General features: G+C 32.7%; 1 protein-coding gene across 10 annotated transcripts in view; it reads left to right on the top strand.

Moving 5' to 3' along the window:
* LOC143249207 (sodium/mannose cotransporter SLC5A10-like) overlaps positions 1 to 17,477 on the top strand; it is a 62,809-nt gene that overhangs the window by 27,522 nt on the left and 17,810 nt on the right. For 8 of the 10 annotated variants that reach the window (XM_076498680.1, XM_076498681.1, XM_076498687.1 and 5 more), the window contains 5 exons: positions 118 to 323; positions 3,950 to 4,085; positions 5,324 to 5,431; positions 10,080 to 10,106; positions 11,411 to 11,561. In XM_076498680.1, coding sequence (XP_076354795.1) covers positions 118 to 323; positions 3,950 to 4,085; positions 5,324 to 5,431; positions 10,080 to 10,106; positions 11,411 to 11,561 — 628 coding nt within the window. The remainder of the gene's footprint in view (positions 1 to 117; positions 324 to 3,949; positions 4,086 to 5,323; positions 5,432 to 10,079; positions 10,107 to 11,410; positions 11,562 to 17,477) is intronic. The other 2 variants (XM_076498684.1, XM_076498686.1) reach the window with 1 other exon arrangement.

A 17,477-nucleotide genomic window follows, 5' to 3' on the forward strand; every position in this document is an offset into this window, starting at 1 on the left:
TTATTATAAGTATTAAGTTAAGGTATCCATTTTGTTTCATATATATGTATATAGTTTAAATATGATAATATAGCTTTATCAGAAGTTTAATGTAATATATTTTTATCCACTTAACAGCATTTGTTGAAGTAGGTGGCTTCCAAGCACTCCAATTCAAATACATGCAGGCTGTGCCTTCTATTTTGAAAGAAAATGTAACATGTGGATTGCCTAAAGAAAATTCATTACAAATGCTACGTGCAATTAATGATCCAGATTTACCTTGGCTTGGGTTTTTTCTTGGACAGACTCCTGCTTCAATTTGGTATTGGTGTGCTGATCAGGTACGTATGATTTTTTTTTTTTTCAAGAACAAAAACTGCCAAGCTAAAACAATGAAAACTTCAATTTCAATAGTGATTGTGACCTTCCATTTCATCAAAATATTTATATTGAAAAATAATCTCAATATAAATAATATTTTCAAACCAACAATGTAAAGAGGTTCAGTTGATGGTGATTTTTCAGAACCAAAGAATAAAAATAACTCAGTACGATAATCTTGGATTTCAGAATCTATCTTTAATTTTTCTTTATGTGAAGTTTTGTAACCCTGGAATATGTTTGTTCAAAGAATGAGAGAAATTTTCATTCTTACTTTAAAATTTGAAATTAATAAGCTATGCTCATATGATGCATAGCAACAAATATCAAGGTCTATGTTGTACCAAATTTCAGAATCAAATTTGAAATTATGATTTAATTGAACATAAAGTATAAACAAAAATAAATGTAATGGAAGATCTACAGACTTTTGCTAATAAAGGTGCAATAGAACATGTATAGCAAATAAGAAGCATTGTTAATACATTATTATACTCTGTTGAAAAAAAATGCATATGTTCATACTGTCTTATTGTTTTAGGAAAAGATATCAGGACAAGACACTCACTTCAGTGTGTGTGTGTGTGTGTGTGTGTATATATTTCTTTCTTTCTAATTTAGTGAAACTAAATGTCTTTATTTCACTGGTAACATAAATTGTTATACTTTTTAGGGTATAATTGAACAATTAATAGTTAAATTTCAAATTTTTCATTTCAAAATGGTATTACCTCCTTTCACTGAAAACTATCTTGATTTATCCCAGGCAGATTATTTGGCCTTCACTACTATTTCCTTACCTACCATTTCCAACCTATTTGGTCTTATACAAACTTCTTTGTCTGGTGTGTTCCCTGAGATGTTGTGTAGCTTGTACTGCTTCTTTTCGTGTTATTGTTCCCATCAAGGATTCTCTCTATGTCCCAGAATCTGTCCCCTCTTTATCTTACTGATTGGGTGTATCAACTTATTTATGGAAGGTTGCTTTCTACAAAATGTTTCTTTACATTTAATGTGTTATTTAGCTATGTCTTAGCTGGTCTTCAGAGGAAATCATTGAGGCTGGGATATGGACAACTTTCAATACATTTGTTACACATTATTTAGACAGCCTGGCTATATCTTCCTCCTCTGGCAATTGTACATGTGTCTGTTCACCTTTGACTGGGATAAGTTGACATTTGCTTTCATATATATTTTTGTTGTTACATATCATACCTCTGAATCCCATCTAATTGCAGGTGTTGTCTGATCAGGTATGCTTCATATTTGCACTAGATCTGAATAATTATATAATGCTCACTGTTGAGATGGGGTGTTTCTCAAAGACTGTCTCGAGCTTGTCCAGTGGTATGTGGATCTATGTTGTTATTTTTACTAAACGTTACTGGTTTTATTTACAAATGACCCTGTGAGTGATGCGATGAGGATTTCTGCCCATCTGTACTGACTTTTGGTTCCTACATTTGGGGTTTACCTGATTTTCAAAGTATGGAATTGCTGACATTCATTCCAATGCCTCTGGTGTATCATTTCTCCAGACTTCCAAAGTGTACTTCCCCTTTTCTTAAAGTGGATCACAGGATCCCTCACTAATTCCCTGTTTCTGAAGTTTGAGACCAGGGAGGTTTCCTTCTGAGTGGGTTTTAGAAAACAAAATAAAATGTTTCTAGCCTATGTCTACCCACTCAGCAAGATAAGGACTGTGTTTATTATAATAATTATAGGATTGAAAATGCATTATACACTAATTTTCACCAGATATGTTTGCTTGGGTGGACTGCTCTTGTTCATCATATATTTCTCATGCAAGGTGATTCCACTGGATGTGTTTTTCCCAGATGGACTGCACCTATGATAATCTGATGTATTCCAAGGCAGTTTCCTTGGATGTTTTCTTGCTCAGATGGATCACATTTGGCTTATTAAAATACATTTCACAGTCCTCAAAGCTTTGCTACATATTGTTATTTTGTTTTTTTCTCTAGCTTATTTACTGGCACCATACTGTGATTAACTATCGCTATGTTTGATCTTATATCTTGTTTCTCACAATGACTCGTTTTGACATGGAGGTGGACAGAGGGCTAATTATGATGACCCTAATGATCACACTCATAACAGTAGTTTGTATTTTTCATAATCCTATGTATACAAGTTACTTTTATCTAGATGTTTTTGCTTTGGCATACTATACTTGTTGATTATTATATGTTTGGCCTGGATGGACTGCACTTAGTGTAATCTAATGTAACAGACACTTCCTTTGGCACAAACATATAAGGGGAATTGGTTACATATGCATGAGTGTTTCCATGTTTGTCCACTCCATACCAAACCATGTCATTGTTATCCAGCATTTTCTGTCATATGTCTCTTTATTGACTTCAGTTGTGCCTGCTACTTCAGTTCAACCCTAACTGTATTACTATATTGATTGTTGGGCAAAGAACAAACCTGTGTCAGAAATAGTACTGTGCTCCACTATTGTGCTTCTTTTTCACATTGTAGCACACCATTTTTTTCAGTATGGTCATTTTTCACATCATTTGAAATTGATGTGTCTTTGCCAGAACCTCCACCTTGGCAGTGTGCAATTCTAGCTTTGGATGAGAGGAAGTAGTACTGTTTTGGAAGTTAACATTTTCTTGATCTCAGAATGTATTTCTAATATGTACTTACTTCCTATCATGCACCTTTCCTCCCCATTGTGATGTCAATGTTTGTGGCTTGTGCCTGTCAATTCTTGAAAGTTAGGATTGTTCCAAAATAGTAGAGGGAGCTAGCTGTGCCAATACAGAAGGTGCAGTACAATTATCACAGAGAAGTCATATGATGATCACATGCTCTGAAATGGCATGAAACTGATGGGGTATAAAAGCTTGTACCCTGTAGCAAAATTTGTTTTACCAATGTTTAGAGTGCAGACCAGGATTGAGATTGCTTTGAGTGAAATGAGGTAATTATCTATCATAATTACATTTTCAGTGTAATAAAATGTTAACTTTCACATGCTTTTACATTTTTACTGTTGAATTGTAACAAATAACAGATACATAAATGCCTTGTTATCAGAATATAAAGTAAACAAAGATCAAAATAATAAAAGCTCCAAACAGTATATGCAGTCCAAATCAAGAGCCTTGTACTTCAAGAAATGTACTGATCTTTCATAACTCAGAAGTGTTGATGGATTGGGTAAAACATGAATAGTGGTTTTTTTTATACACTTTGTAATCATGTTTATCAGACAATTGCTCAAAATGTCAGACAGATGGAAAAATTAATAAACACACTGCCTAAAAGTGGTCTTACACAATGCCAAAAGGTATTAAAACATAAAATAATCTAAGAATAAAGTGTTATCAACAGTACTTAAACACATTCTTTAATGAATATTGCCCAGTTACTGTTTGTTTTATTTTTTATTGTAGCTTAAGTTTACTGTCAAGCAACTTTCTAACATTGTACTTCTATGTTTATATTAGTACGCAATATTTGTGTGAAAGGTAAAAGTTAATGTTGATTTTATTACATATGTCCAAAGGACACCCATTTTTGCATTACATATCAATATCCTTTCTAGATGATGGTTCAGCGATTACTAGCAGCAAAATCATTGTCTCATGCTCAAGGAGCAACTGTTTTTGCTGGTTTTATGAAAGTTTTTCCATTATTTTTCATTGTCCTTCCAGGAATGATAAGTCGTGTCCTTTTTACAGGTGAGTTTACAGAATTAAGTGGACTGAGACAGAGTTTACAGTTAATCAAGAATATTTATTGGTCTATGAACATTTCTTGCTCACAAACAAGTGATTTTAAGATTTTAAAGTAAAATTTTTATTGCTTGTTTAGTAATAATATTACCTGTAATGCTAAGAGGTATTGGATTTTCATTTCCTGTATATTATATTTTGCTAATGTGTTGTACTGAACATTCTTATTAAAAAAATTATATCATAAAACATATGAATTGGTGTGTCGATTTTGTACAGCACTATTCAAAGGAAGTTATGTGGGTAAAAGTGTTGGGGTAAAATATAGATAAAAGCACATTTCATATTGCTCAGTAACAGACATGAGACCACATTCGATGCCAACACAACAGTTTTGTCTACTTGCAAGTCTTCTCACATATGGTATTTTTTTGTACCTCTATCTTGTGAATGAAATAAACTCAATACTCACAGAACTGAAGAAACTGATTAACTTGTTGTTAGTAATTAAAACTTACTACCCAGTAATAAATTGTCATATACTTCAACTAGCAGAAACTCCAACATACAGGTGGCTATTCGGTCAGTGTCTTAGCAAGCTGAACAGTGTGCTTTTCTGTCACAAAACTGCTCTTGACTTTTTCTAATTCCATGATGTAAAATTTCTATTTGGTGAAACATCAGTACAAAGTCCAAGTTGAAACATATCCTACAATATGACCTATGGTTAGGTGCTCACTGTGAATTTGAGAGGTTATGGTTTTTGGCTGCTGCTGTGGAAACAAGTTCCTGTCCACACTTTGGCCTATGAATGTACTATGTTCCAATCACATTATTCAGTCAGGCAAGAATAGACAATGGTTGTTGTTGACTTGCTGCTTTCCCTCTGGTCTCTTAGTTTTAAAAGAGCAATGAATATGCACACATAACCCTTTTTTGTAACTTTTTTCAGAAAATATTATTTGAGTTTAATCTATTGTTTTACATGGACACTAGAAACAAAACTTGCATGGCAAAAAAATCAATGTTCATATTGTAATTAAGCAATTTTGACACAACTAAAATAACTGAATTATTTAAACATATCTATATTGATTATATAAATACTGTTCAAACTAACATTAAGAAGTACCTAGGATATGTTGAAGCATGTAATGTTCTAAGATTAAAACAATTGCATTATTTTTTCTGTACGATAAGTATCCATTTGTTATTTTCTGTATGTTATTCCTAATTTCTTATAGATCAGGTAGCTTGTGTTACAGCAGAAGAGTGCTATAAATATTGTGAAAATGAAGTTGGATGCACCAATATAGCTTATCCACTTTTGGTTTTGGAACTCATGCCTTCTGGTGAGATCTTCTAACATGATTGCTCTAAACTGACTGATTAAATATTAGTGTAGCTAGACAAGCTGAAGGGAAATGTATATTATTCATTTGAAAAAAGATTAATTAATATTATTATATACTTCTGTTTAATTCCATTATTACTACTAGAATTTATTTCTCTTGATAACAGCATAAATATTAATTGACACTGTAAGTGAGGTCTGAAAGATCTGTAATGCTAAAGAAAAATATTTGACAAAATTCACTAAGTAGTGCAAAGTAAGATTATACATGTTTCTGAGTTTTCAGCTTTTTTGTACACACTTATTATAAGTTCACAAATATGAAAAAGAACATCCAGAAATATTTTGCAAAAACAAGGCATATTAACCTTAAAACAAATACGAATACATTCTCCATATCTGGTTAACTCTTGCAAGAAAAAAAAGGAGTGTTGCACTAAAGATGCAGGAGTGGGGAATAAATATACAATAAAAATGTTATTTATAAAGAAATCTGTAAACTATACAGTGAATTGTGCATCAGAAAAATGACTTGTGCAGTAAACAATAGATTTGTTGAACACATAAGAGACCTAAATTTGCTATAAAAATATGCTAATACTATAGTGGATCACTTTGTAGAAATATCTGTTATACCATAATCTGATACTCCTTTACAAATAGAATATTTATCATAGTTAATGAATTTATTACACTAAATATAAAGAAGCTTTACTTTTTTTAAAATTTAAGTCACAGATTAACAAAAACACGTTGGGAATTGTGACCATAGATCTTTATCTATTCTTCTCTAATTAACTTCACTCGTCAAATAAATTTTACATCTTGTAATTGTAATGTATATTACTTGTATTTATTTTGTTCTGTATATCACTTCTGTTAATATTCAAAAGGGTTTTCACTGTAACATTATGGTGAACACACAGATTTATGTTAGACATTGATATTGCTGTATATGTTTTTGTTTCAATGTAAACATTATTATCCATGTGACTTTGTTCTACACTCTCCGTTGATTGATAGAACAAATTTAAAAATGTGCATTGTGATGCTAGCAATGTGGACAGTAAGTTGTTTCTAATAATGAGTAAAGTAAAATAACCTTATTCTGCAATTTATGCCCTTTTTTTTTCCTCATTAAAAAAAAAACTCTTAAGCTTCTCCAATCAGCACTTCATTGTATTTGGATTTTCTTGGTGAGTTTTTAAAACAAACTTGTTTTTGTTTATTCATAATTTAAAATGTTAAAATGAATTTATTAGATGAACTGTCTCCAAAAGTTCAGTTTCTTTACCATCTTTGCATTTTCTTCATATATAAAACATGGTGGGTTAAAAGCTATTTTTCAATTGCTACTAAAGAAGATATGCTGAAGAGAGTTCAATTCAATTATTGTATGTTTCAGTATAATAGTTCAAACAAGCAAATCATTTTATTTTATATTTTAAGACTTCTCATTTCACTGTATGTTAATGACTACAGTTAGGATAAAACCTTTTATTGTCATTTACTAGTTTCTAGAGGTTATGCAACTGAAATATGAAATATTTGAAGTAAAAAGAATTATTGCTATTCCTAGCATGATAATAACTTTTTCTCAGATTGACTTGGGTTTTGTAAATTTATAGACAAATCAGTAGTAGACATATTTTATTTAAAAAAAAAATTTTTTTGTATAACAGACTTTTAATGTGTACTAAAAGATTGGAAAACTGGTGAAAATACACCAAGTTTATAGTTGTTATAAAGACTTGAACCCTTGAAAAAATTTAAAATCTGTTATATGTAAGTTGTCAAAAGATGTCACAGTCACATGTGCATTTATAATCAGTCAACACTTCAGATATTATTATTTCAGTGATTACATAAAATGAAGCTCAACCCTTTTGCAATAGGCTTGGTATAATACACATGCATTTGTCCTCACATTTTCACTATAACTTTTGACACAGCATGTGCATTTTCACAAAATTTGGTAGACATTTAGTAAAAATTGCAAATATTTTGCATACAAAAAATCGAAATTTTTAATGAAATATTTTCATTGAAGATTTGTTTGTGAAAATAGTGTGTTTTGCTACAAGTCTAAGTGAAAAGTGATTTAATGTTATGATTAAAAAAACTATTCTTCATCCCAAAGATCTCAAGTATTATTTGTGTTATTTTCAAAACTTCCTAAATCCATTTCAAAAATGTGTTCAGTGAGACTATATTTTGTTATTTTCTATACTCTATCAGTGTGGGGTCTGTCACTTGAACAACCTCATAAACATCATAAAAGAAATTATAAGTTATGCGTTTTTCATGCTAAAATCACAACATAATATAACATGAAAATAAAGATGTCAAGTCTAAATAGCTTAAATCTCATAACACTGTATATTTTTACATGTATATTTATTATTTTTTATTACATTCTATCTAATGTTACAGTCATGCCTAGCTAACATTTATTATGTGGTACACATGTAATCAGGTCACTTACCCAGTAATATAAGACTGACTTTTAGTCTTTCCTGTCTTGGCTGTGCTTTAGTGAACTAGTATTTTGTAATATACAGTCACATTTCAATTATTATACATTATATGTATATGTATACAGATTATTACTGTTTAGAAATTAATAAACTTTTTTTTTAAATACAGAACAATAAATCAAGAAGTAAAGCAAACACTTAGATCTCTACAATCTTTGTTGATGATCATAGGTTGCTAAGTCTTTTAGAATTTTGCAAGTGTAGGATATCAAACAAATTTTCTTTACATTATATACAGTAAAACCTGTCTAAGGCAGAATCGCACAGGACCGAGTAAAATTTCTGGCATAGACAGTGAACATGCATTTCCTTAATTATATATAATTTTTTAGCAGAATGTTATACTTGCTTGACTCAAGGGAAGTAAGACATTTGTGAATAGTTATTATACTGTTTATGCAATATTTATTAGAATAAGAATATAAATAGACATTCAAAATATACATAAGTACACTAAATCTTCATCAAATTTATTTCAAGAAAGTGTCCAATTTCAACTGTTTCCTTTTTTAATGGGATTTTTCATTAGGTTAAAAGAGAACTACAACTCTACAGACTTTTCATGAAGTTCATTTTCCCCCCTTCATTATTGCATACAATTTGATAGCATTAATATAACTTAACAGTTGCAATGAAGTAGGAATTTCTGTATACTCACTATCTTTTCCATTTTGTTCATCTTCTGAATCTTTCAAACTGTTACTATCTTGTAATTCTATTATAGATTTTAAATCAATTTCATCAGTTTGTATTAAAACATTCTTGTCAATGTTCACAAAACTTTCTGCATTCATAGAATCATCTGCATCAATCTTCTCAATCACAGTTTGGATTTCACTATAATTGTTATGACAAACAACTTTTTAAAAAAGGGAGGGTATTTAGTAGCTGTTTTTAAAAATGAGGGTATTGAGTAAATTTTCCCTAAATTTTAAATTTAGGGAAGATAGGAATTTATTATTTTCATGAGAATTAGTTAAAGAGTAGAATTTTGCACTTAAGACAAATATATTTCTGCAAATCATGAATCTAATTTAACTGAAAAAATAATGATACCAGAAAAAAGAACAGAAAATATTTAACCAATACTTACTGTAACAAAATGTTTGAGAATTTATTAATATTTAAACAAATTGTTAATTATATAAGTAATTAATATTTATTCAAAATCATTTTTTACACCTTACTCAGGTTCTAATCCTACTTATTGATAGATGAGGTAAGTGAAATATAGTTTTCCATCTGCATTATGCAGGTTCCACCATATAGAGGGCCTTTTATAAGAGAAATCTTAAGATGATGCTACAAAATATTGATATTTCTGGCTTGTACAGGTTTCCATGCTATGCAGTTTGCAGCTTAAACATTTTTTACTGTATAAATATACAGTTGAACAACCACAAAATCATAACTAACTACACTGACACTACATAATTCAACTATAATTTATTACCCTTAGTTACTAAGATCTATTTATATCTTTAAAAAAATCATTGAAATCTTTGGTTGAAAGAATGTCGTATCATTTTCAAAGATTAAAATGGTGGAGAAAACAACTCTGCAGGTGTTCTAAGCTGTTGATTGGTTAATCACATATCATCTTTTGAAGTAAGTGTATATATCTAAGGGATAGTTTCAAAAATGGAAATAGGTGAATTGGTCCACTGTGTATGATTCAGTACATATGCCATTTCTCAGCAAAATAAAAATATATGAGGTACGTATTTTATATTTTAGCCTGATAATATTAGTATTTTGAGTTCTTTCTTTGTACAAAACTATAGACTTGGTATTTTGTTATCACAAACATCTAATTTTAAACAGTGCTGCAGTTAACATACCATGTGACTCACTAAAATCTACATTTAGATATGTTATTTTAATACATGCTTTTAAATTAAGAAATTAACTGATATATAATATTAAAGTTTGAATTATAATCTACAATTTGATTTCAAACTTGTGGACATCAATTCATAAGATAGTAGCTGAGTAAAATTTTACAAACATGATGACATGGGCTTTGACCAGTGATCTGATGCAAATCTATTATGTTTATTATGTTTGTTATATATTTTGCTTTCATTTATTTGGATGTTTGGAGGGCAGAGAGGTGCTGTGACCCACCCCATATATGTATGTATATAATACTAGTTTTTTAATCATTTTATCTTATATTTCATGTATATATCTGAAGATTATAAATAAATCTCATAGGAAAGATGATTGTATCTTTGAAACTGCTTTTTCTTGGAATTAATATTTTACCAAGGGTACATTGGAAATTACATGCTTTATTCAGGAATGGTTAGACATTGCTTAAAAATCATGTCATATTTAGTATTTACATCCTTTTAAATAAAGTAGCATTGCTTTTGTTTCTCATTTTACTTTTGAATAATATGAGATTTGCAACTGGAATGAATTGTGTGTTAGTTTGCAGTTTTTTGCAACTGTTGCTCAACTTCACTATCAAGATAATAATGGCTTTATTTGATCACATGGCAATCTCAAGGACGTTAAAAATTAATTCATTGGCTTTAGACAGCTGGGTCCATTAAATATGTTACTGGTATTTGGTTGCTATGTCTATCTATGGGAACCATAATGGAGGTTTCTCGTTGTACAACCTCTAAGGCCAAGCTTAGAAACATCCCTTTGGTGGTATTTAAGAAATTCAATTACAACAAAGTATGGTGAGGAAAGTAACAGAAAAACATTAAAGCTCAGTTCTTGTTATTTTATGTTACATTGACAGGAATACACTTTTTAAATTCCATTTTACACATTGGATTTTATCCAGATTGATAATTAGTGGGGTTTCATTAGAGGACATGTCTTTCAAAATAGCTAATGAAATTTGGGCGATCTCAAAACATCAATTAAAAATGAAATTCCAAGAACCAATGAACACTGTCTGAACTTGAGATTGTTTGAAACAGCTTTATTTGGTAATAGGTGTCATGTGCTAATTAAGAATGGTAGAAAGTATATAGAACACCTTTGGTCACAGTTTTTGAAACAGCTTGCATCAGTTTTTTAATTTTCTGAGTAAATGTATTGATTCTCAAAGTTAATTCCCTTAGGACAAGTTGTTTTTATGATAAAGTCATTTTGAATATGGGGTTCTTTTGTTATCCGATGAGGTCTCTTTGGTAGGCTTATATTTAACATTTATTCAACTGTTCTTAACTATAAACAATCACACACTCCAGCAAAAGAGTAAAAAATATTCCAAATATTTTAATATGTATAAACTATAAAAGTTTGTTTATTGTACTTTATAGGTAATTTAGATTTTACAATTGAAGGTGTGTGTGCACAGTATTATTTTGTATATTAAACTCTATTTACATGGTGTTTGTAAAAAAAAAAAAAATTGTGTTAATCATAAGTAATTCCGTTTATTCTAAAATACTGAAAATGCTTTCATGTTTTAGGTCTGAGAGGATTAATGATGGCAGTTATGTTAGCAGCACTGATGAGTGACCTGACCTCCATATTTAATAGTGCAAGTACCCTCTTTACCATTGACATCTGGCCACAGGTCCGGAAGAAAGCATCTGTTAAAGAGCTAATGATTGTTGGAAGGTGATAATTGACTTATACAAAACATATATTATTATTTCTGTTTAATTGTTGACTTTAATGAGAAAATATATTTAATTTGGTATTTGAAATGTATGTACACTTTATTCATAAAAATGCATTCTCCTTACACCTTTGAGGCCTCCCAGTAAGTTTACACTTTTTTTATTTTCAATTTAAAACTGTGTTTCTTAAGGCTCCTGTATTTTTTCCATGCTTTAATAAGTAGATTCTAAGATGTATTTATATACTCATATATAAGAAGAAGTCAAGTTAAAAAATGATAGAGACCAGGTTTCACCTAGCATTGACATGTTGGAATGTACTTGTTGTGTCAGCTGTATGGAATGAGTCAATGGTGAGTTTTGTATGCTACTTAGTTTTTGCTTACTCTTTGAAATGAATTTAACCTACAGAAAGTTCTCTGTTTTATTTTTCAAATCTATTCTTTTCTATAATATTTTGTGTAATAATGGCTGTAGCATACTAAAAAAAATCCTGAATTTGATCACATATATAGGCAACTGATAGAAATGTTTAACTCTTTAAACAGTAGAAATACTGTAGGTAGCAGCTCACCACAGACATAAGATTTAGAGAAAAAAGTTCTTAAACAATCTTTAGCATTTTTTTATGAATTTTGAAAGAAAATGAAAAGAGACTCATCATAAAGACTTATTTATTAAAAATTCAAATATTTTTAGGGTATAAAAATCATGAAAACATTCTCCAATGTACAATGTTACTGTACATTTTTTTACACCAGGTAGTCACTGTCTTTTGCTTCTTTTCTTTTGATGTTGTATGCATACATATGTTGTCTTTGTTAACTTTTTCTAACTTCTGAGGATTGAATGCTTTCTAAAAAGTGCTGAGAAGGTGCTTCTTTTCAAATTAGTCTATCAGGAACAGTAAGGCAATGTATTCTTGGGAAAGGTCTTGTCACTGTTTCTATACCTTTACAATAATTGGTAAATTACATTGCAACTTAACTGTCTCAGTGATGGCTTCTTGCTGGTTTTTAATAGATAAATGTTATAAGAATTCAAATTTGAATATCAATAAGGTGAAAAAAGAGATTCTTGTACCACTTCCCACATTTACAAAGGCAATCATTTTCTCCAGTTTGTATATCACTTTTGTCAACTAACTTCATGTTGATAGTATAATCTAAAACCATATCAGGTTTGGTTATTGATTGTTTAGTTTTGTAATCATCCTTTCCACTGTATTTTATTTAACCTTCATGTACTGTACTAAATAAAGTAACAGTATGTTTATTTTTCCATTGAAGTGCTAAAGTATTCCCTTGCTTCTTGGTCTCAACATCTCCCTTCTTCAGAGGTGCAAATTTAGGCATGTTCTTCTGAGTAGTTCTGACTGTTCTACAAAAACCAGCCTTATTTTCAAAGAGAAAGTTGCATAATTCCAGACTTGTAGAATAGTTATCAGCATATAATATATTACCTTTTCCAAAGTAGTCTTGATCAACTGCTTGACAACTGATCCTGAAAATCCTAATTGGGGATTTTTGGGGACCTCTACATCATTTGCAGAATAGATAATCATATCTGTCACAATTCCTGTCTCACAATTACATAATACAAAGATTTTTATTTCAAATTTATGGTGCTTGCTTGTAGTGTATTGCTAGAAAACAGTGCAACTCTTGAAAAGAATCAAAGATTCATTGATAACTACTTTTTGAAATGTAGAAAAAGATTCATTAGCTTTATTCTTTGCGATTGTAAACACTTCTCAAACTTTTCATAATCGATAATTTGCATTCAGTTCTTCATTATTTGCAAAGTGCAAATACCTAAGAATCTCCCTGAATCAATCTTAAGTAATGTATTTTGGAAAATTGGATTGGAGATCATTCTTCCAGTAATAAGCCAACACATACTTGAAAAGAATCAAAGATTCATTGATAGCATTTGGAACTATTTCACATAACCTTTCCATAAACTGAAGTAGCATATTTAAATAATTGGCAAATAGCTAGCTAGGTTAAGAACCAGTTTATCAATTTTGTAGTAAAACCCTGTAAAGGAAAATTCACAAAGGTGTAGTTTGGAAATCCTGTAGAAATTAAGGGTGGCTTAGTTCTACTACAAGAATATTATATTATCATTACCGTATTTTCCGCCTAATAAGCCGAATTTCTGGCCCTAAATTTTGGACCTGATTTTTGGGGGTCGGCTTATTGGCCGATCACTCCTTTCGGAAATTTCTTCTTCTTAGGAAATGTTTTTCTTTTGAAAATTACCATAGGCAGTAATTTTGTCCCATCAGCAAAGCACGTTAAGACTACAGTGAAACGTTGTTTCTGGAATTTCATTGGTTACCTAATTACAGTGAGTGGAGCCAATAACGAATGACATATTGATTCCATCTCTGTCTCAATACGACACGTTCTGCTTTACTACAGAACGCCAATAATCACACACAACATGCATGCTGACGCTGAAACGAGACTAAGAAATGATTTTGAAGAAACTTGTCACTTCTTAAAAATGGCTTCAGCTTATTGGGCGGTAATAAGTAAAAACCCTCATTTTCAGAGCTGAAAATTGGCCTCGGTTTATTCGGCGATTCGGCTTATTAACCGGAAAATACGGTATTTATAACATCAGTTAAAGGGGTAGAGGTAGGAAGTTTTACTTTCTAGAATTCTTATAAAGTTGACCCCTCAGTGTGGATTCCTGTACAAGGTGAGAGGACCTTTCAGGGAAGGTTCTGTTCATTCAGTTTACCTCCTCTGGAGTCAAAACATCCACCCACATAATTGCCATGTGTGGTGACTCGTGAAGGGGAGGAGAGGATCCTGGTGGCTGAGGGGTCCAACCCTAACACACCACTTGACCTTGAATTCCTGTAGACAGGTGGCCTTGGAGTGGCATCCCTTGGGTCAGTCTGCTGGTCCACTTGGGCTAGGGTCAACCAAGTACCAGTGTTGTGGACATTGTATCTGATGCTGGAGTTTGGGTATAGTGCTCTCAAAACTCTGTCATTGCTGCAGTGTCCTTGTTTGGCATTGTAGTGCATTCCCCTCACAAGGCTCCATGGTGGGGGAGGGGTCAGTGGGCACCGAAATATTCTTTTTTTTAATATGGCTCTGCAAAATAAAACAGTGAAAAACAGTCCATAGGTAAATAATCACATCTTGAAGATTGTGAGCAGCAATTTTCAACATCTGTAACACCTGTTGTACCTCATTTTCTTATACTATATTCTCTTTCGGACAAACCTTTAGGGCAGATGTTTCCCTTTTTCATTCAGAAGGAACTAAAGGGACTTGTTGGCTCTCCAAAGTCAGTAAAGAAGCTTCAATCTGGTGACATGTTGGTGGAAACATTCACATCTCAACACAGTGAACTTCTTGTATTCAAAGGCAAGTGGGGATATACCTATTGAGGTTACACCTCGTGCTACTTTGAATTCATCATGACGAGTTATTGTTGAAAGGGATTTGAAGAACATCCCCAAGTCAGAGTTGAAAGATGGATTTGAAGAACGACATTTACATCACTATGTCCAACTGCCACCATCAAGAACCAAGTCAGAGATTCTCACTGGTTTAACTACCCAAGAAGTTTCTGCAGTGAGGAGTATCTCCACTCAAACAGATGGAATTATGATACCGATCAGTGTCCTCATTCTGACATTTACATCACTATGTCCAACTGCCACCATCAAGACAGGTTATCTTAATTGCTGGGTATGGCCATACATTCCAAACCCTCTCAGATGTTTCCAGTGTCAGCGGTTTGGTCACTCTAGGATGTCATGTCTTTGTTCCTTGACGTGAACTTGATGTGGTGACAAGGACAATGATGTTTATGAGTGTGAAACGGACCCTCATTGTGTCAATTGCAATGGCTCTCACCTGTCCTACTTTTATTCTTGCCCTAAATGGTTTGAAGAAAAAGAGGTACAGCATTTGAAAACAATTCCCAATATTACATATATATGCTGCACTTCATTCCAATACTACAGTGGGAGTGCAGATGGATCTCTTGCCTCCAAAAGAATCGTTCTCAAACCAAATGAAAAGTATTTTGACCTCCATGGTTAAAAAAGTTGATGAATCAATGTCAACACCCATCTCTGTCCCTAACATACATTCCAGCAAATCCCAAGATCCACTTCCTTTGGTTCCAGTTTGCTCCCCTTCACTATTCTCCCACTTTTCATGGAGAGTTGACAATAATCCATGAGGTAATGATCATTTCCCTATAATTTTAAGAGAGACTGGCCATGGTCGATGTCACTTATTCAGCATGCCCTGGTGGAAGCTGGATCAAGCAAATTGGCCTTCTTTCACTGCTCTCACAGAACCTGATTCTGCCATCATCTGTAAGCCATCAATAGACGACTGTGTGGCAGCAGTAACTAACTGTATTATACAGGCAGCTGCTCAATGTATTCCTAAAATCTCAACATGTTTTTTACAACATCCTCCTCCATGGTGGAATCCTATCTGCTACATGGTATGGAATACTCAAAAATGGGCCTGGGATACATTTTGTAGGTATTTCATACTCTCGCACTGCATCACTTTCCAGCAGGCCAATGCACATGCTAGGTGGGTAAGATGTCAAAGCCTCAATGAATCTTGGATTAAGTTTATAACCAGCATATCTTCTACCACCACTTCCAAAGTCATATGGGACAAGATTTGAAATATCAGGGGGCGATATAATTCTGTCCCCCTCTCGATTTTGCTCTCTGATGGCCAGGTAGTAGCTGATATCTGGAGCATTGCCAATATTCTAGATGAAAGCTTTTGCTGTTACCTAGCACTTCTGCTTCTTCCTCCACCTTCTTAGCCATCAAGACTCGGGCAGAGTGATCACATCTTTTCTTTTGAGCTGATTGTCTCTATGACTATAACTGTCCCTTTATCCTGGTAGAATTCAAACTGGCCTCATCGGTATGGCAGTACATTGGTCCGACCTGATGATGTGCACTATGAAATGCTGTGCCATCTATCTCCTGCTTCTCTTACTATTCTTCTGATTGTTTTTAACCAGATCTGGCAGGAGAATATTTTTCCTGATGCGAGGTGCCAGGCATTGTCCTGCCTTTTTCTAAGCCTGGGATGGATCTCAAGGTTCCTTAAAACTATCATCCAATTGCTTTGACAAGCTGTAAGACATTAGAGAGGATGGTTAATGCTCATCTTGTGTGGTTCATCAAAACCTCCTCTTGCCCACCCAGTGTGGATTCCAATGACAGTGCTCCACCATGGACTACCTGACTCGACTTGAAACGTCAATAAGAGAAACATTTGCCAAATAACAACATCTTGTATCAAGATTGAGAAGGCTTATGATATAACATGGAGGTATGGCATTTTGCGAGACTTCCATATATATGGGTTACATGACCATTTGCCCATTTTTATTGAAAAATTTTTAATGGGCAGGCAATTCCAAGTTTATATGGTTCAACATTTTCCTGTTCTATTCTACAGGAACTTGGAGTCCCTCATGGCTGTGGTTTGAGTGTCACACTTTTCAGTATAAAGATTAATGGCATCACTGAACAACTTACTGTTGCAAAAGGGCTCTATGTCATTGACTTTCACATCTCATGTCAGTCATCGAACGTAAGGTATATTGAGCGGCAGCTACAGACTGCCCTCAATTGTTTACTAAAGTGGACCACAGCAAACACCTTTAACTTCTCACTCTCTAAAACCATTTGCATGCACTTTTGCCACCAGTGTGATATTCACCCTGATCCTGAACTCCATAATGGTGAATTTGTGCTGCCTGTGGTCCATGAGACAAAGTTATTGGGGCTTATCTTTGACCGTAAGCTGACCTTTATACCACACATCAAGCAGCTGTGGGTCAAAAGTACAAGAACACTGAACATCCCACATGTTCTCTCTTCCATCACTTGGGGAGT

Source organism: Tachypleus tridentatus, chromosome 4, assembly GCF_004210375.1.
Source record: "Tachypleus tridentatus isolate NWPU-2018 chromosome 4, ASM421037v1, whole genome shotgun sequence".
Taxonomy (NCBI): domain Eukaryota; kingdom Metazoa; phylum Arthropoda; class Merostomata; order Xiphosura; family Limulidae; genus Tachypleus; species Tachypleus tridentatus.